The sequence below is a fragment of the Haliotis cracherodii genome, unplaced genomic scaffold (genome assembly GCF_022045235.1).
Source record: "Haliotis cracherodii isolate W230 unplaced genomic scaffold, xgHalCrac1.p SCAF_14, whole genome shotgun sequence".
NCBI classification, from domain to species: domain Eukaryota; kingdom Metazoa; phylum Mollusca; class Gastropoda; order Lepetellida; family Haliotidae; genus Haliotis; species Haliotis cracherodii.
Window position 1 is genome coordinate 29,528,139 of NW_027266269.1, and position 21,063 is coordinate 29,549,201.

General features: G+C 40.6%; 1 protein-coding gene across 1 annotated transcript; it reads right to left on the reverse strand.

Moving 5' to 3' along the window:
* Nucleotides 1-8,120: 8,120 nt before the first annotated feature.
* Nucleotides 8,121-20,814, reverse strand: LOC139461170 (LDLR chaperone boca-like). The gene is made up of 5 exons (XM_071242749.1): nt 20,529-20,814; nt 13,378-13,531; nt 13,122-13,203; nt 10,695-10,842; nt 8,121-8,871 (listed from the first exon to the last, which is right to left on the reverse strand). Exons 1-5 carry the CDS (start codon nt 20,751-20,753, stop codon nt 8,815-8,817), a joined length of 666 nt encoding a protein of 221 aa, XP_071098850.1. The 5' UTR covers nt 20,754-20,814; the 3' UTR covers nt 8,121-8,814.
* Nucleotides 20,815-21,063: the final 249 nt, after the last annotated feature.

The following is a 21,063-nucleotide window of genomic DNA, read 5'->3' on the forward strand; positions in this document are numbered from 1 at the left end:
ACACAACTGTTTTGAAAAAAAAATCCGTAAATCAAATGATGGAAAACATGACACGTAATTAGCCAAATAACCAAGCATGACCACCCAATCCATTAAGTGGACTCTATAAGGCCATGGTAGTATAGGTTGCTGGAGACATGATCTAACCAGGGATCCCCACGGAACCGGCATACCCTAATTTGGAAAATTGACCGGAAAATTACGCCCTTCTATATGGTTCAAAGATAGTTTTTCAACACTATTTGATTCTGTATGCAATAACATGCTTCAATACACACACGCACGCACGCATGCACGCACGCACGCATGCACGCACGCACGCAGGCACGCAGGCACGCAGGCACGTAGGCAGGCACTAAGATCCTCTTTGGAAACTATCCATCCATCTATCACAATATATATATGCCGTCATATAGCTGGAATATTGCTGAGTGCGACGTAAAACAAACCAATATATCTATATATGTGTGTGTGTGTGTGTGTTTGTGTGTGTGTTTGTGTGTTGTGTGTGTCTGCGCGTGCGTGCACCTTTATGAATACTAATAAAAATAGTTGCCAATGTTTATCAATAATTGTGTATGTCATTTAATTCTAATTTTGTTATTAATACATTTTTTCTCCAAATACTCAATCGATCAGTGCCAACAGTACAAGGCAATCGATCAATTTTCGGTAATAATCGATCATCGGATTAGCATATATATACGTCGAACTATCATGGACGTCTATAGATTAAAGGATTAAACGTGCTACGCAGTGTGTCGACTGAGAACCAAGCATGTTCACTAACATGTATTCGTCACAGTTGTTTGGACCCGTGAAGATCCCGGTTAAAATCTGTCTTCAGCAATCGATGCTTGCCGTAAGAGGCGACTATGCTTGTTGTAAGAGGCGACTAACGGGATCGGGTGGTCAGGCTCGCTGACTTGGTTGATGCAGGTCATCGATCCCAATTGCGTGGATCGATGCTCATTATGTCAATTACTGGATTGTCTGGTCCAGACTCGATTATTTACAGACCGCCGTCATATAGCTGGAATATTGCTGAGTGCGGCGTTAAACAACAAACCAACCAACCACAGTTGTTTGATTGCTGATGTTCGTGAGTGTGAGGGTCTTGTTTTGCCTCTTTAAGCAATATTACAGGTGAGGTGAGGTGAGGTGAGGTGGGGTGAGGTGAGGTGAGGTGAGGTGAGGCGAGGCGAGGCGAGGCGAGGCGAGGTGAGGTGAGGCGAGGTGAGGTGAGGTTAGGTGAGATGAGATGAGGTGAGGCGGCTTTTAAAACGTCGGCTTTCAAGATTATTTCTCTCCTATTTTTATATAGCGACATGTGTGTATGTGTGACTGCTTGCGCAAGTTCTGACTTGCGTCGGTTTTATAGCGCTAGCCCACCGAGGTACCATGTCGGAGTTTTAACATGGATGCTCCACTCAGACAGGAGACTGACTCCCAACTGACCAGTCCTTATTCATTCCCCTTGATGCCGAGCGCCAGACACGGTAACAAGTAAACCATATTTTAATTTTTTTTTGGTATGACGCGCAGGGGACCGAACCCCGACCTTCCGCTCCCCGGGCAGACGCTCTATCCACTAGACCACGGAAGCGACCGACTGCGTTGTAAGCTGTTCTTCACATCAACCCCTGGTTTGCCTGGTCCAGACTCGATTATTTACAGGCTGTCGTCATATAGCTGGTATATTGCTGAGTGCGTAACAAAATGACACGAATATAACAAAACAACCGAGTCTGCCCATGTCCCTGTCCGTTAAGTCGCCTTGTACGACAAGCATGTACGTTGTTGAGGACCAACTCTAAACCCCTGAAGAATAGAATAGGGGTAGGGGTAGAAAAGGTCTTCAGTAACCTATGCTTGCCGTAAAACTTGTTGTTTAACGACGCACTCAGCAATATTCCAGTTATATGGCAGCGTTCACCACTTTGGTGACATGCCTAGACATATATTCAAGGCAAATCGGGTATTCAAACTAATGATCGACCCGTGAAGATCCGGGGTAGAATAGGTCTTCAGCAACCCATGCTTGCCGTAAAACTTGTTGTTTAACGCCGCACTCAGCAATATTCCAGCTATACGGCAGCGGTTAGATGTTCACCACTTTGGTGACATACATAGAAATATAACCAAGGCAAATCTGGTATTCAAACTAACGACCGACCCGTGAAGATCCGGGGTAGAATATGTTTTCAGTAACCCATGCTTGCCATAAAAGGTGACTATGCTTGTCGTAAGTGAGACAGACGGGATCGGGTGGTCAGGCTCGCTGACTTGGTTGATGCATGTCATCGTATCCCATTTGCGTAGATCGAAGCTCATGATGTCAATCACTGGATTTTCGGGTCCAGACTCGATTATTTACAGACGGTCGACATACAGCTGGAATATTGCTGAGTGCGGCGTTAAACAACAAATAAACAAACAAACAAACAAAGTGGACCACTTCTAAAACCCGGAATCTCCACAGGGGTAAACGAGTATGAAACTGAAACCCCATACTCACTGGTTTTGACGGGGTATAAACAGCGTGATTAACACATAGCTAATTAGTCAGTCATCTCTTTGAAATAATTGCAAAATTTGAAAAAATAATAATCATTTTGCCGAAAGCTTCTCTCATTTCTCATCAGAATCAGTTTTGGCGATTTTCCGTTAAATTCCAGAAATAGCTGTTTGACATATGCAAGCACGAGGCCTAAGTGTTGTAATTGATAATTGTATGAACGAAATCCGTGACCGATCACCATAAATACAGATATATATCCTGCCACATTTGACAGATGACAGATCAATGATTAGTGATCAAAGGAAAACCGTCGTCCACCAGTTATCTCCCTTTGAGTGACAAACCATTAAAGGGGGCAGCTCAAACGCATTTTGGCTAATTATTAATCAAGAGTCATGAACACCTGGTTTCTATTTGTCCTTTGCTAATCACCAATCAGCACTAGTAACCGTTTGCTAATCACCAATCAGCACTAGTAACTGTTGGCTAATCACCAATCAGCGCAAGTAACTGTTTGCTAATCACCAATCAGCGCTAGTAACTTTTTACTAATCACCAATCAGCGCTAGTAGCTGTTTGCTAATCACCAATCAGCGCTAGTAACTGTTTACTAATCACCAATCAGCGCTAGTAACTGTTTGCTAATCACCAATCAGCGCAAGTAACTGTTTGCTAATCACCAATCAGCGCTAGTAGCTGTTTACTAATCACCAATCAGCGCTAGTAACTGTTTACTAATCACCAATCAGCGCTAGTAACTGTTTGTTAATCACCAATCAGCGCTAGTAACTGTTGGCTAATCACCAATTAGCGCTAGTAGCTGTTTGCTAATCACCAATCAGCGCAAGTAACTGTTTGCTAATCACCAATCAGCGCTAGTAACTGTTGGCTAATCACCAATTAGCGCTAGTAGCTGTTTGCTAATCACCAATCAGCGCAAGTAACTGTTTGCTAATCACCAATCAGCACTAGTAACTGTTGGCTTCCCTTGTTAAGTTTTCACCTTGGCTATCTGATCACTTCAGTTGTTTTTTTACAGGATATGCTTTCTGCATCCTGGCATACATTCATTCACCTGATGAAGGAGTAAGCATATACATGTACCAAAATAGAAATTTTTTTATCGCATTGAAAAATAGTATTATTAATAAATTCGACAGAAAAAGGAAGGAATTATCAGCCTACTTAATATAATTTACCAGTCAATAAAATATATGTATATACCCATATCTGATCATGTTTTAAGATTCTGTGAATTGCTACACTTAAATACCTCATGTACCAATGTTACATATATGTCTACTGAATTAAAATTAAAAATTTTTTTTTTAAAAATTAAAAAATAAAAAAATAAAAAAAGCAACAAAAAAAAGAAACATATACTCCGAAACGTTGTGTTCCTCATAACAAAGAAGTTGACCCTCACAAATACTCTCTCTTACGTGTATCACTTCCAAATTCAAAGAGTTAATTGTTCATTCTCAATTTCTCACATGTTGGCCTGGTACAGTTCATACTGTTTGACATCAAGGTCGGCATTGGCAGATTTATGGGTATTGGGGTCTAGTTTCTTATCAAACATGGGTGTTGGGTGTATTTGAGCGCTGTCATGCTCCTGGTGCGATATGTTTAAAATGTACAATCAGTATGGGAAATGATTTAATGTGTAACGTAAAAAACTCGTTTATCCGCCTTCCCGACAATCACTCGATGGAACGTCAACATAAAGCGAAGGGACATAAATAACCATGAGTCATTCATCCGGACGATTGAACAGAGTATGGTGAAGTCCGGATAAATGAACACGTCAGGCCTTTTATTTTGTATGACATAGTTTGGGGATTGTTTTCTCAAAAACAGAGTCGGTGATCATTAAAGAAAATACCATTCCAAATTAATAGATCCGAGTTAGAATTGGTCTTCAGCAAGTTCGTTTGTTGTTTAACGCACTCAGCAATATTCCAGCTATATGACGGCGGTCTGTAAATAGTCGAATCTGGACCAGACAATCCAGTGATTGACATCATGAGCATCGATACATGCAATTGGGATACTCGGACTGGTATTTGAAATACTGCAAATATACGTAGGCTTCTTACACCTTCCGTGCGGTCCGGTAGCCTAGTGGTTAAGGCGTTCGCTCACACGCCTTAACCAGGGTTCGATTCCCGACATGGGTACAATGTGTGAAGCCCATTTCTGATGTCCCCCGCCGCTGGAATATTGCTATAAGCGACGTAAAACCATACTCACTCACTCTTACACCTTCCCAGCAGCAGATGTTTATGCTTGTCCACCCACATATTATTGAAAAATGGTCGTACAGTAAACTACGTTTATAACGAACACGCTTATAACGAATTGACGGATATAACGAACTTAGTTTTTAGTCACGGCCATTTGATGTTAATATACTGTATATATGCTTATAACTAACGAAATTAGTGGTCCCTTTGAGTTCGTTATAACTGTAGTTTACTGTACTTTCAATAACGCGTAAACCCCTCTGGCCTCCCAGGGTACTATTTTGGGAAACAGAACAAACAATGTACATATATTAGAAATATTTATTCAGCACCACCAAACAGCAGCGCGATAACACAGTTTTCAGGACCTTGACAAGAGACATGAAGCTGAAAAGTGAAGCACGCCACTGACTATATCTCAACACAGCCCTAATTTGTAATGAAAGTCATACATCAAGGTCATCAGAATTCTTCTCCTAGATTAAAACAAATCAAAATATGATAATCAAACAGCCTGTGTTTCAGGTAACCCTCAGACCCAGCAAAATAGCTTTGATTTCATGCTATTTTTTTCCAGCTTTGATTTTTATTCACACGTCTTATATATTTTTTGTTGTTTAACACTGCACTCAGCAATATTTCAGCTATACGACAGCAGTTTGTACATAATTGAGTCTGCTGGACCAGACCATCCAGTGATTGACATAATGTGCATTGATCTATGAAAAATTGGGATACCATGACATGCATCAACCAAGTCGGGGAGCCTGACCACCCGATCCCGTTTATCGCAGATTATGACAAGTATGAATTTCAAATTCTGCATACAGAGCTATAAATTTGTTATTCTAGTGAGTGAGTGAGGTTTAACATTGTTTTGAACAGTATTTCCGCCCCATGACGTGTGAGAGGTGAGGTGAGGTGAGGTGAAATGGGGTTTAACGTCGCGTCCAAGATTATTCCACTTATATAGCGACGTGCATGTACCTGTGTGTGTGTGTGTGTGTGGCTACTTGTACTAGTCCGGACTGATGCCGATTTATAGTGCTAGCCCACTGAGATACCATGCCGCAGTTTAACATGAATACCCCACTCAGACACAGTATACTGACTCCGAGCCGACCAGTCCTTGTTTTAGCCCCTTAATGCCGAGCGCCATGGTGTGAGAGGAAAACTCAAAGTGATGCAGGTCTTAGACAATTACCGCTTTGGTGAAACCCACGAGCATGGGTAAGGTGCTGACAAACCTACAATCATGATGAACCTGGATTCAAACCCACAACTCCCCACAATGAATTAGGTCACCCATGCCCCCATTCTGTATTCTAGTATCAGTTCCATATGGCACAATGACTTTAAACCTGCAAACAAGATCTAAATAGTACTGTTGTGGTCAACAGTAGCACAATTTCAAAAATATTTCAAAACACCTCATGTTTAAGTAAATAAAAATCTATTTAATAGACATGACAAAAGCGTCACAAAATATACAATTTCCCCAGGCTAATGATACTGAAAGGGTCACTGGAGTTTGATATTGCCTTTAGTCCTACAGTCAACCCCATCTTCCTGAGGCAAGGGCATTAACTGACTACAATAGTCCAGTTTCCATCCTTGCCAAACTAGATTCGATCCTTCTGTCACTTCTATGTCCCTCCTTTTGACCAATCAGAATCTATCTCTCATATCACTTGCATTTGCATCAAACAAAAACGCGTGTTTTTGGCAAAATATCAAGATGGAAGAAAACTTGATTATTTTAAACACTTACTTCTCTGATTACCTCAAATATTTCCTAATGTGGCCTGATGTGTGGTGATCATTGTACATAAAGATTGAAACGGCATACATCAAATATCCAACATATTTAAAAGAAGGCACTTGGACAATTTGAAAAACACCATTCAACATCAAAACTGAGCGAAGGGAGACAACTGCAAATATAAGGGAGACAACTGCAGAATGAATTACAAGCATTTGTGATAGTCACTAAGAAGAAAGTAGCACAGATCTTACAACTGAAAGGTGCAAAATATAATACATCAATATTACCCATGAGAGCACAGAAACAGATTAATTATTTTCAGTAATTGTCACTGCTTCATGCTGATTGGTTAATTGTTTTCATTGTTTGCAAAGAGTGAGTGAGTGAGTGAGTAGGGTTTAACGCCGCTTTTAACATTATTCCAGTTATATCACAGCGTGTCAGCTTAATGTCGGAGGAAAGCCCAAAATGATGCAGGTCTAAGATGTTTACAACTTCAGTGAAACCCACGAGCAAGGGTATGGTGCTGACAAACCTAGAAACATAATTGGGGCGAACCGGGATTCGATTTCACAATCATAGGTTTCTGGCGTGCACAAGGGATGCATCTCTGCACAGCGAATCACGGCGCCTTAGACGACTGGGCCACCCGTGCCCAACATGATATCAAATAATTGAATATAATGTCATCCACTGTTCATGATGTCATAGAACATTTATGTGACGTCATTCCAACAATAGATTGACTGAGGTGATGACTCCACTTTCCAACCCAGATTTAATTTTTTTTTCAGATTTTTTTATTGAGAATATCCAACTCGAACAATGGATTATTAATCTATTATTAAATATCATGAAAACTCTTGAAAACTACATACACTTTTGATATAATAATCAATAATTCCTTGTAGCTTGGAGTAAGTGAGTATGGTTTTATGCCACTTTTAGCAATATTAGCAATATCACGGCGGGGGTACACATTGTACCCATGTTGGGAATCGAACTCGGGTCTTGGGTGTGATGGGCAAACGCTTTAACCATTAGGCTACCCGACTGCCCTTGTAGCTAGTAGGCTTGATACCTAAGCTTGTTATAGGAAAACAAAATACAAAATTTGAACCCCCTTTGGAATATTTGAGCTGAGGCAGACAACTGCAGTTGAAGGGAGATAACTGCTGAATGAAACGCCACCTGCAGAATGAAGAGAGACAAAAAATCCATATTGAAGGGAGACAACTCTCAGACACTGATAAAACATTGTACATGCTCATTTATCAGTCCAATCAGTGAATCACGCTTGTATTTGCATGTATATAGTTCATATTGCACCAGATAGCCTCAGCAATACAATAGTTGCCAGTTGTGAACATGTGAGATACTAGTATAAATATATTGACAATATACATAAGCTTGAGAATGATTTCTGAGTCAAATAATTTTTTGGTATGGTTTGAAGCTAAGATTTTCAGTGTGAATAATTGTTGGAAGCATTAATACAAATATTTGCAAAACTGTTAACATTTGATTAGAAAATTCCACTGAAATTTGAGCGTTAAGGTCAGACTTTTTTTTAAAGCTTTGATTACGAGTCAGTTATTTAAAAAACTGAAATGAAAAAATGTTTAAAAAATGAAAAGCAGTGTTTTTTATTATTATAACTATTATTCCGCCGACCAGAAAAAAGTATCATTTTACAAAAACTTGCTTACTGTTGCTGTCAACATGATCAATATACACAAAATTTAAATTACTCCAATTTAAACCTGTTGACAATTTACCTTAAAAACTTCATAACACAACTAGTCATGATGAATCACGACAGATCATTGTCTTAAACTGAAGGGAGCTTTCTCTCCCCATTCCTCCTGTCCACACCTGATTTTTGCTTCACTACCTAATGAACCTTTTGAGGAAATAAAAAAATAAATAATTGAAATTTTTAGATTTTGTATTTATTTGACTTACTGACCTGAATTTTGGGGCCAAAGGTATGTTAACTCTCAAAAAACAGTCTGGCCATGAACAAATGGTCTAAAATGTATACCCAACATAATCACAGCACACAACATTATTATATACAGGAACTCCAGTCATGAAATATTTGCATCGTTGTTACATGAAAAGTCACACTTAACCTCACCAGGTAATCAATCAGACGACACATTCACAAACACATTTATACCTCCATCTCCTAATGCTGATTCTGATAGGACAAACTACATTCATCAACACATATTCCTCTGAAACCAGCACCACCGTTGCCAAGGTGATGATCATCTTCCTCACAGTTCATCCTTCTTCTTTTTCTTCTTTTTGTCCCCTTTCTTTCCATCGTCAGCCTACAAACACAGAAGCAAGGTTATAAGTTCAGCCTCTCTTTGTATGAGGTGAGGTGAGGTGAAATGAGGCCAAATGAGTAGAGGTGAGGTGAGGCGAGGCGAGGCGAGGCGAGGTGAAATGAGGTGAGGTGAGGTGAGGTGAGTTGAGGTGAGATGGGGTTTAACGTCGCGTCCAAAATTTTGGATTTATATAGCGACGTGCATGCATGTGTGTGTGTGGCTGCTTGTACTAGTCCAGACTGATGCCGATTTATAGTGCTAGCCCACTGAGATACCATGCCCCAGTTTAACATGAATACCCCACTCAGCAGGGCGGGGTGGCGAGGCAAGGTGAGGTGAGGTGAGGTGAGGTGAGGTGAAATGGGGTTTAATGTCGCGTCCAAGATTTTTGCACTTAAATAGCAATGTGCATGCATGTGTGTGTGTGTGTGGATGCTTGTACTAGTCCAGACTGATGCTGATTTATAGTGCTAGCTCACTGAGATACCATGCCTCAATTTAACATGAATACCCCACTCAGACGCAGTATACCATAGGGCGATTAATGGGGCTATTTTCACTCTTGCATTGTATTGCAATAATACTTCACACAATGGCAATAGTACAACGATTATTTCAGATTCCAAACTAAGTGCCCTTGGAGGAAAACTGGAGAAAAAAATCAAGTGATTTTGTTCAAAATCTGACTTTTCACTGTTCATATTTTCTAAATTCTAAGGAAATAAGAAATCTTTAATTCAAAGTTGGAATTATACTGTCATTAGCTGCAGACTTGGGGCTGAATATTGACCTCTGAGCAGGTCTAGATAAATCGCTGTATTATTGTGACAGTATTTAACAAACTTTAAGGCTTGATATTGTTATTAATCAATGTAACAGGAATGAATAAAAATATTGCAGGCAAACTCAAAGTCAGCCATTTTCCTCTATTTCGCTACTCAAACCAAAGGGAAGTAACTCTAATCTCAAGTCATAATCCTTTCTAACCAAAACACAGGCAGGTTTGAAATTTGCATTATTTATGTCTTATTTATGACAAATTGCAACTATTGAAACTATCAATTGTTATGTATACTATCAACAATACTATTGTCATTTTAAATTCCTTTCTATAGTAATTGTAAGGCTAACAGTTGCAATACATCCATAGTTTGATACATCGTTACTCTCCTGATGGACAAAGTACATCATGAAACAGGATATCCATGAAGCAATTCCACAAAGTGATCAAAGCGCTGAGAAGGTCATAATTGCAATTCATAAATACCATGGCAACCGTCGTGCCGAATTCATTCGATTGCAAGATACGCTGAGCACGAGTACCATCAACTGGGCGTCAACAGATATTTTCCAATTCTTTTCATGTTTATAATTAATGTGCTCAAGTGATTTGATGCACGTCATGAGGTAATACCTGTTTTATTGCAATAAAGATCTGTTTTATCTTGTGTCGTGACTGGACGCCATCATTTTGCTTTAAGCAAATGCAAGTGATATGAGAGGTGCTATCTGATTGGTCAGTAGGAGGGACATAGAAAGGATATAACTCTGTGATTAGAATGGCACCCCACACAGAGTGCCCGGTGAATTAAACAATTTAAATTGAAACAATTCATAATTCATCATATTATGAATACGTAACAACTTGTAATGTGTGTGAAAAGTCGTACCAAAATACGCTATTTGAAGGGGGCGTGGCCTAAATGCAAATGTCCGATTGGGATTTTAAATTTTCTGGACCCCTGGATTAGAATGGCACCCCTTAACAGTGATTAGAATGGCTACCCACCAGAGATTAGAATGGCACCCCTCAGCCTGCTCACCTTCTTCTGCGCCCCCTTCCCGGGGTAGTTCTGTCCGTCGATGGTCACCTCTTCACAGTTGTCCTGCTGAACCAGGAAGTCCTTCACGTCCCACGCCTTCGCCCCGTCCGACACCATGAACAACACACGGTTGCTGCCCACCACGTACCTGGAACAGGGGGCAAACACCATCATCATCATCATCACCATCATCATCACCATCACCATCGTCGTCGTAGTTGTTGTCGTCATCATCATCACAAACAATAAGGAATTCATCATCATCATCAACAACAATAAGGAATTCATCTAGTGCCAAAGTTAAACTTAGTTACATAACATTGGTACCCAATGGTGCTTTATATAAATAAGTCATGATCGTTTATTTGCAGAACAGGTTATATATGGACACAAGGCATGGGTTTTATATGGGACACAAGGCATGGGTTATATATGGGACACAAGGCATGGGTGATATATGGACACAAGGCATGGGTTATATATGGGACACTAGGCATGGGCTATATATGGGACACAAGGCATGGGTTATATATGGACACAAGGCATGGGTTATATATGGGACACAAGGCATCGGTTATATATGGACACAAGGCATGGGTTATATATGGGACACTAGGCATCGGTTATATATGGACACAAGGCATGGGTTATATATGGGACACAAGGCATGGGTTATATATGGGACACAAGGCATTGGTTATATATGGACACAAGGCATGGGTTATATATGGGACACAAGGCATGGGCTATATATGGGACACAAGGCATGTGTTACATACATGGGACACAATGCATGGGTTATATATGGACACAAGGCATGGGTTATATACTGACACAAGGCATGTGACACAGCAGACGAGATGGACCTACCTCTGCATCAAGGCATGGGTTATATAGTGACACAAGGCATGTGACACAGGAGACGAGATGGACCTACCTCTGCATCAAGGCATGGGTTATACATGGACACAAGGCATGTGACACAGGAGACGAGATGGACCTACCTCTGCATCAAGGCATGGGTTATATACTGACACAAGGCATGTGACACAGGAGACGAGATGGACCTACCTCTGCATCAAGGCATGGGTTATATACTGACACAAGACATGTGACACAGGAGACGAGATGGACCTACCTCTGCATCAAGGCATGGGTTATATACTGACACAAGGCATGTGACACAGGAGACGAGATGGACCTACCTCTGCATCAAGACATGGTTATATATGGACACAAGACATGTGACACAGGAGACGAGATCGACCTACCTCTGCATCAAGGCATGGGTTATATACTGACACAAGGCATGTGACACAGCAGACGAGATCGACCTACCTCTGCATCAAGGCATGGGTTATATACTGACACAAGACATGTGACACAGCAGACGAGATGGACCTACCTCTGCATCAAGGCATGGGTTATATACTGACACAAGGCATGTGACACAGGAGACGAGATGGACCTACCTCTGCATCAAGGCATGGGTTATATACTGACACAAGACATGTGACACAGGAGACGAGATGGACCTACCTCTGCATCAAGGCATGGGTTATATACTGACACAAGGCATGTGACACAGGAGACGAGATGGACCTACCTCTGCATCAAGACATGGTTATATATGGACACAAGACATGTGACACAGGAGACGAGATCGACCTACCTCTGCATCAAGGCATGGGTTATATACTGACACAAGGCATGTGACACAGCAGACGAGATGGACCTACCTCTGCATCAAGGCATGGGTTATTTACTGACACAAGGCATGTGACACAGGAGACAAGATGGACCTACCTCTGCATCAAGACATGGTTATATACTGACACAAGGCATGTGACACAGGAGACGAGATGGACCTACCTCTGCATCAAGACATGGTTATATATGGACACAAGGCATGGGTTATTTACTGACACAAGGCATGTGACACAGCAGACGAGATGGACCTACCTCTGCATCAAGGCATGGGTTATATACTGACACAAGGCATGTGACACAGCAGACGAGATGGACCTACCTCTGCATCAAGGCATGGGTTATTTACTGACACAAGGCAAGTGACAAGGGAGACAAGATGGACCTACCTCTGCATCAAGGCATGGGTTATACATGGACACAAGACATGTGACACAGCAGACGAGATGGACCTACCTCTGCATCAAGACATGGTTATACATGGACACAAGGCATGTGACACAGGAGACGAGATTGACCTACCTCTGCATCAAGACATGGTTATACATGGACACAAGACATGTGACACAGGAGACCAGATCGACCTACCTCTGCATCAAGACATGGTTATACATGGACACAAGACATGTGACACAGGAGACGAGATCGACCTACCTCTGCATCAAGACATGGTTATACATGGACACAAGACATGTGACACAGGAGTTGACGTCGACCTACCTCTGCATCTCCATGTTGGCGTTGAACATGCTGCTGTGCCACAGGCCCGTGATCTTCTCTGTCTCCTTCTCCGTCGGGTTGCCTGTGGACAACAACATCCACACAACTTCAGTAACAACACAAGAAGGAACACAGAAATTGCTTAATATTGAAATGAGGACTGGCATCACCTGAGTGATGCATGAAAAGTGGCTGGAGGATACGATAGATGCCACTTGCAGTATATTGTAATTGTGTCATTTCCCAAACAACCGACCTGCGACGGTAGCGAACATCATCAGCGACTTCCCCTTCTTGGTCTGCTGCATCATCTTCTCGGGGTTGCTCATGTCGAGCTGCGACATGTCGATGCCCTTCTGTTTCCGCTTCCACTCCGGCAGCTCGTCCTCCGGCAGAGGCTCCTCGTCTTCCTGGTCAACAACGAAAATTGTAATTTTATGTTTCACGGATTTATTCCAGCTTTTCCACACAAGGTCAGTCGAAACAAAAATAAAAAGCTTGAAATACTCATATCCCCCACCAATATGACATGTCTGGTTGTGTGCAAGGCAAGAAATATTGTATGGTTTTCAAATTCTGCTCCCACTTTCAAAAGGCACCAGTTCACCACTAGACCTATCTATGTGCCAAGTTTGGTTTAAATATCTCTCATGATTTTTTAGTTCTGCTCTGGAAATGAAAGATGGTAGATGGACGGACGGAGGGCAGGAGGGATGGACAGAACTCATTCCTATATTCCTCTACCACTTCATGGTGGGGAATAAAAACAAATAGCTGTGGCAATGATTTCTTTAATCAGAGCTCCAGATAAGCTGCGTATCTGCGTAAAATATGCATCAGAAATGCAGACATACGCAGTGAAATAAAATTCAAGCGTATCAAATACGCAACGAACATTACAGATACGCTACAAAAATAAAACTTGTGCGTATCATCAAAATATAGTGAAGTAACCCTGCATATTCGATTAGCAAATCAGCAACTTATTTTGAAATTATATACGGACATTCCATCAATCTTGCCAAACTCCACGATGACAGTTACATCATGATCATTTGCCATAACACTTTCTTGTGGAAGTATCGCAGTTTTTTTAGTCCTAAAAAGCTCTCGAACCCACATGACACCAGTTTGCAGGGACTAGATGAATAGTGTTTTTAAATATTTTACTTAAATACCCACATGTGTAAAAACTAGTGGGTAACAGAAATTTGAATACCCAGATAGAATTACTGATACTCAATGATTTTAAAATGCATGGGTAAAATACCCACGACACCAAAAGCTTATCTGGAGCTCTGTTAATTATTATAAAGTCATTCTTTTCTGGAGTAAAAACTGCAGCTGGCTTCTTTAATCACTGATAGTGATGTAGACATGGAGTTTATATATAACATTTTATAATGTATAAGACCAAAGAGGGTCTATATTACTTTCGGGAGACATAATAACAATAAATCTTGTTATGTTTAATTTATTTCTTTTCCAGCCTCTTTTCAGTACGTGCGGAGGGCACATGAAACGAAAAATAAAACATGTGTGGCCTCACACACAACACAAAGATTCTGGATGAAGCATTTGCATGGCATTTAGACAAGGAAGAATTTTAGGATGTTAACTTATCTTCTTGTTTATTGTGAGGTGAGGTGAGGCGAAATTGGGTTTAACGTCGCGCCCAAAATTATTGCACTTCTATAGCGACGTGCATGCACGTGTGTGTGTGGCTGCTTGTACTAGTCAGGACTGATGCCGATTTATAGTGCTAGCCCACTGAGAAACCAAGCCGCAGTTTAACATGAATACCCCACTCAGACACAGTATAATGACTCCGAGCCGACCAGTCCTTGTTTTAGCCCCTTAACGCTGAGCGCCAGGCAGGGTAACAACAAGTACCATCTTTTAATGTCTTTTGGTATAACGCGGTCGGTGATCCAACCCCGGACCTTCCGCTCTCCGGGCGGATGCTCTACCACAAGAACACGGAGGCGCTCTATTTGGCACAGAAGACTGCGGTCCTTGTTTAATGTGAGGAACATGTTTCGGAGTATATGCTTACTCCTTCATCAGGTGAATGAATGCTTGGATGCAGAGAGCAGGTCTGCAGGGTCCTGAGTAGGATTTGACCCGTGAAGATTCCAGGGTAGAATAGGACTTCAGCAACCCATGCTTGCTGTAAAAGGTGACTATGCTTGTCGTAAAAGGTGATTATCTGGATCGGGTGGTCAGGCTCGCTGACTCGCATGTCACCAATCCCAATTGTGTGGATCAATGCTCATGATATCAATCACTGGATTGTCTGGTCCAGACTCGATTATTTACAGACCGCCGTCATATAGCTGGAATATTGCTGAGTGCGGCGTAAAACAACAAACCAAACCAAAAGAATCTGAGTAGGATTGGGTAACCAGAGGACTACCCTGGCACGTGGTTCGTCAGAAGATATACCGGTATTCTAAATGAAAATAATACTAAAACACCACAGTTACAGTACAAGACTCAAATGTTCGTGGGCAGTTGAAGGAAAAGTTTAGACAGCCCGACAGAAAAGTTACCAGCCACGGGCAGGGGGGCAGGCAATTATTTCGGACACATGACATCACTCACTTTAGGTACTGATAGTTTTCTTGGGGGAATCAGTTTATTTCTACTCTCCTGGGTCCTGTCAGTTGGGTTTTGTAATGAATTTGTTGACATTTTACAAATAATTGTTCTTCAAATCTGTCTCAGGTGTATATGTTCGTGTGCTGCCTGAAGCAAAACACATGCTGCTTAACCTCATAACAGTGATATGTCGAGTTACAAACGAAAGCCAGATGTCGCACACCTGTGCATTATTCATTGCAGTAGCGTTCACGTAAAGACATATGTGTACCACAGCTGAAAAAACACAAAGGGTAATGGCAACAGTGTTGTCATACTACTATTGGTTGATCATATTTCTTCATTTCTTTTGTATGCAAGCAAACTGGGTTACAATGATTTAGTTTGCACGTGATCTGGGGCTCTGAAATCGGCTGAATCTGGCGATATATGTGTTTTCAGGAAAGTATTGCGTAGTCAAGCATAGTCGCCTTTTATGGCAAGCATGGGTTGCTGAACACCTATTCTACCCCGTATCTTCACGGGTTTGTTTGCCAAGGGAAAAATACTGAAATACATTATATACTCTTCAAAAAAAGAAACTTGACACTGACTTTCAAAATGTAATATAATGCGATTGTTTCAAAATAGGACACAGAAACCATAATTGAAACACTGTTTGAAAATCAATGGACACAATATTCAAAATATTAATCGTGTCACCTAGACAGACACACGTACACGATACAGTTAATGTCACAGGGGTACAGAACATGTCAGTATCGATTGTGCCCTTCACGTGCATCAATCACCGCTTGACACCGACGACCCATAGATGCAATCAAGTTGTCAATAACATGCTGTTGGATGTGCTGCCATTAACAACCAGTTGTAAAAATTCAGGCAAATGATCTTAAATAAAGAAACAAGATTTCCCAGTTTGGTAGCCATGGTAATTATTTATTATGATGATAGCTTGATTCTTTAGTATCGTGAGAATAGGAACATGAGAACTGCATTGATGGGTAAACCTGTCTGATAGGTCACGAGTTGACTGAAACGGTTTAACGCTTGACATTTCCATTTCTCCCGCTAGATTTTTCTCGTCATAAAATATTTATATTCTTGAATTGATTTCTGACTGGCAGCAACAAAGCCCCATGCTGCAGAGCAATATATAGCTTTGTTCATTTAATATGCCATTTACACCAGATCAAACCTTTCGAATACATGCACCAAACATGCGCGAGTCTGACTTGATCAGACCCGTGAAGATCCGGGGTAGAATAGGTCTTCAGCAACCCATGCCTGCTTTAAAACATGTTGTTTAACGCCGCACTCAGCAATATTCCAGCTATATGACGGCGGTCTGTAAATAATCGAGTCTGGACCAGACAATCCAATGATTGACATCATCAGCATCAATCCATGCACTTGGGATACGATGACATGCATCAACCAAGTCAGCAAGTCTGACCACCCGATCCTGTTAGTCGCCTCTTACGACAGGCATTGTCACCTATTATGGCAAGCTTGGGTTGGTAAAGACCTATTCTAACCTAGATCTTCATGGGTCGATCGTTAGTTTGAATACCAGATTTGTTCTGATTATATTTGTAGGTATGTCACCAAAGTGACACCTGAATCACTTTCTTGTTTCTTACTGAGTCAAGGCCTTGTTCTACAGACTTAGCTTCATAGAGGGAACATATGTTATATTTGGGATCACACTTTCTTAAAAATTCCTGTTCTTATTTTAGTATAGTCCCATCTGGGATTCGAAGCCACACACTCAGAGCGAGGAGTTAACAACCAGCACACAAAGTACCGTATTCGACGTAATAAGCACCCCGCTCTAATAAGCGCCCACGGCGATATTTGCTAATGTATTGGCTAGTGAACAATCCCAGTTAGCACCCATTCCGATTGATCAATGTACACAAGACTTATTTATTTGCGTATAATACGCACTCTTGTGTTATATGCACCCTTAATTACGGGCAATTAAATTGTGGAAAAATATATCTGTTGTATATAAACATTTCACACTGTCAGCATAAACCACAAAACTTCTGATCTTTCAACTCTCTTTTTTCATTCATCAAAATAGTACTCTAATAAGAGCCCCCTATTTCTAATTTTAAGAGCATCCTGGGTGCTTATTACAGCGATTACGGTAGGTGACGGAGGCTTCCATAAAATTTAAAAGACCCACAAATGGTAGTCTAGATCTAGAAATTGAAAAATGTCCAAGTTTATTATGTAAATAATATTATAGTCATAACTTGGTACACATGTAGTAGGGCTGAGACAGGTCAGGTCGGGTCGGGTGGGGTCAGGTCAGGTCAGGTCAGGTCGGGTCAGGTTGGGTCGGGTGTCCCCCACCGAGGTATTGGTAGAATATTGCTAAAAGTGGCGTAAAACCAAACTCACTCACATGACATATTGTTTAACATTGACAGTAGCAAGTGACCTCACCTTGGTGAACACTACCAAGCTGACTGTTGTTCATTTCCTTAAATGACCAAACTTATCTAGAACTCTATGGTTACACTACAAGTCACATATACATGTATTCACCTTTCTTTCTGACTATGCACCCATTCCTTCTGACTTTCATATGTTTGAATAAAGATAAAGCTTCAGTCAACTTCAGACTATGCATATCCAGATCGTTTTAAACATGTATCTACATACATTTTGCCATGGCTACAGTCAAGCTATTCTCAATCAGATATTGTGTACCTATCTCTTGAGACCTACAGCGGGTACTCGGGTAGGGTCGGGTAATAGTGGGCTGGATACCCGGGTAGTAAATTTGGACTCGTATCAGCCCCACCTTGTGCAGCAATCTCATAAAATTTAGATCTTAGTTCTCGCTATCGCCAAACAAAGATCTGAGGACATCCCATTACGGGTCACGTCAGAACGACCTTTCATCCAACAAATCACAGCGTCTCTTACCAGATCATAAAAGTGACAGACGGAATGTGTTTTCTGATCATGCAACCTCAAAATATTAAACAGAGGGTATTCCGAACGACAGTTACGGGTTTTATGATTATATCCATACAATCTAGGCCATCTGTAAGCCATTCCAGAATGTTCTTTTTATCAGTCTTAAATTTTTTAACCGAGAAATACGTCAAAATATGTTTCTAAGCGTAGCCGCCAGTTTGAAACTAAAGCTCGAGAAAGCTGCCTTCTGATTGGCTAATGTCGATTTTTTGTCAGTCATTTCATTGATCGGTCAAAGTTTGCGAGAGGTCGTTCTGACGTCACCCTAATTGGATGTCCTCAGATCTTTGTTTAGCGGTAACGAGAACTAAGATCTGATTTTAATGAGATTGCCTTGGGGAGATGACTTGTATTTTATTGATAACAAATAAAGAGGTAGACGTTTTAATGCTAAGTTTTACATTATTTCACTGAATACGACATTAAAAATACAATGTAAATCAAAGCAACTAAGAACTTTATTGTTAAACAATTTTCCCCCAAATGGCCTCCGAAAGGATACATAGTTGTGAATCCCATATAAATCCCTAACAGGGCCCCTCTACTCTCATCTGAGAATCAGTACACGTAGTGTGTTTCTCCATCAGTATGTTGAGCACAGATATCGACTTACACCTTTAGGGGTAATCTGAGACAATAACATCAACTGACATTAAAAATTCAGTGGACCATAGTTTCAGCCAATCCTAGACCAACACGAATTCTCATTTAGCATTTAGTGTCTCATCACCGATCAGCCATATCAGGGTCATTGATAGTTGTTTGTGAACCTTCATCTAATTTATCCCATTTCAAATATAGCATATTGTAAATATATTATTGAGTCAATAAGTATAGGTGTACGCATTAATATTTGTAATTCCTTATTTAAACGTCAATTTGTAATCTATCCAAGACTATACACCATGTACAGTGCTGTCCAACTTACAAATCATTATTCAGAGGTGCAGTAAAGCCAGTATTGCTGGATACACAGAAAGCTTCTAGTTCTACATGTCAACTGCTTATCATCAGTTTTAACAGTGTTAAAGAGAGCGTTTTAAAAATGTGGGGTCATGGGGTTCTTAAGGTTTACTCCTGCAGCATATCAATCTAGGGATCTCTTAATTCTTTAGTATTTGTAAAAGACAAAAGCAAGGACTTTTTTCCTGCCATGGTTAATTTCAAACAGTGAAAAAATTCAAATTTCAAATGATACACCAAATTAAATGGTTGATCATGGTAGAGAGCTGTTAGACCCGGGTCATTAGCAAAACTGGGATTCAAATACACAACCAGCAGATCCTGGTATAGGCCTATCTAAGGGATGTAACTCTGCACAATGAGATATGTGTATATATATGTAAATATATATAAATAAATAAACGTTGTGGCACCATCATTTAGATGCTTAATCTCAGTTGAGTTACGGTATGCTGATCTGGATGATTTCACAGCTTTTTTAATAAATAAAATTTGGGGTGCCAAAATTAATGCACCCTTGCACCGTCCCCCCACCCCTCCAATTCCCAAACCCTCCAATATGGGTTAATGACTGATTGAAGAATTCTTTGTTAGATGTTGAAAAACACATGACACTATGCTTTGTGAGTGAATAAATGTCACACGAAATATAAACGATCATTTCCTGAAGATAATTGTTCGCGATTAGGCCTAAATCCATAGCTGCGACCCGCGCTTCCAACGCCCCTCCCCTTTTCATTGTCTTTTAAATGTCCAGATCTATCTATCTTGCAAAATAAATATGGTTTTCCGGGTACTCTTTTCTTAAATGTTGCACATTCAGTTAACAAATCTCAAAGGTCTTACCTCCCATTGATCATAGAGTCTTTCTAAATCTGCTTCATCGTAGTCTCGGATATTTTTCTTCTTAAACTTCGCTTTTTCTTTTCGCTCCTCCTCTTCCTCATCCTCCACTTTACCATCTTCCTCGTCGTCGTCTTCATCATCCTCTTCGTCCTTAGTCTTCTTCGCCGCGAAAGCAACAGCGAGAAGCAGAGACAGGAGCAGATACACACGCCACGCTTTCATCATGACTATCTACAGCATGTAATTTACTTGTTCAAATCAACTTTATTTTCGTTATCGTTTCGTGTTGAAATGCGATTGGATTTTGAGACTTCCCGAACAGGAAGTTAGTTAAAATGTGGAAATAAGTTTCTAAAACGGAATAAAAATATATTGTTTTGCATACTTTATTTTATATTTAAATATAATTTGATGAGAATATCATACTAATTCAACGTTATTCTTAATTATTGTTAGTTCCTGGATCCTTTGTCTAAGTATGATTACATGGTCGAAAGAACGCATACCCTTTTCGTTCTTATGTTTCTGCTTGATT

What these genes read in the sequence shown, in the direction of transcription:
- LOC139461170 (XM_071242749.1), bottom strand. Translation starts at nt 20,753, where the DNA reads ATGATGAAAGCGTGGCGTGTGTATCTGCTCCTGTCTCTGCTTCTCGCT. An exon ending in GACTCTATGATCAATGGGAG is followed by an intron (nt 13,532 to 20,528) that starts GTAAGACCTTTG and finishes GTTGTTGACCAG; the next exon opens with GAAGACGAGGAGCCTCTGCC. An exon ending in GATGTTCGCTACCGTCGCAG is followed by an intron (nt 13,204 to 13,377) that starts GTCGGTTGTTTG and finishes TGTTGTCCACAG; the next exon opens with GCAACCCGACGGAGAAGGAG.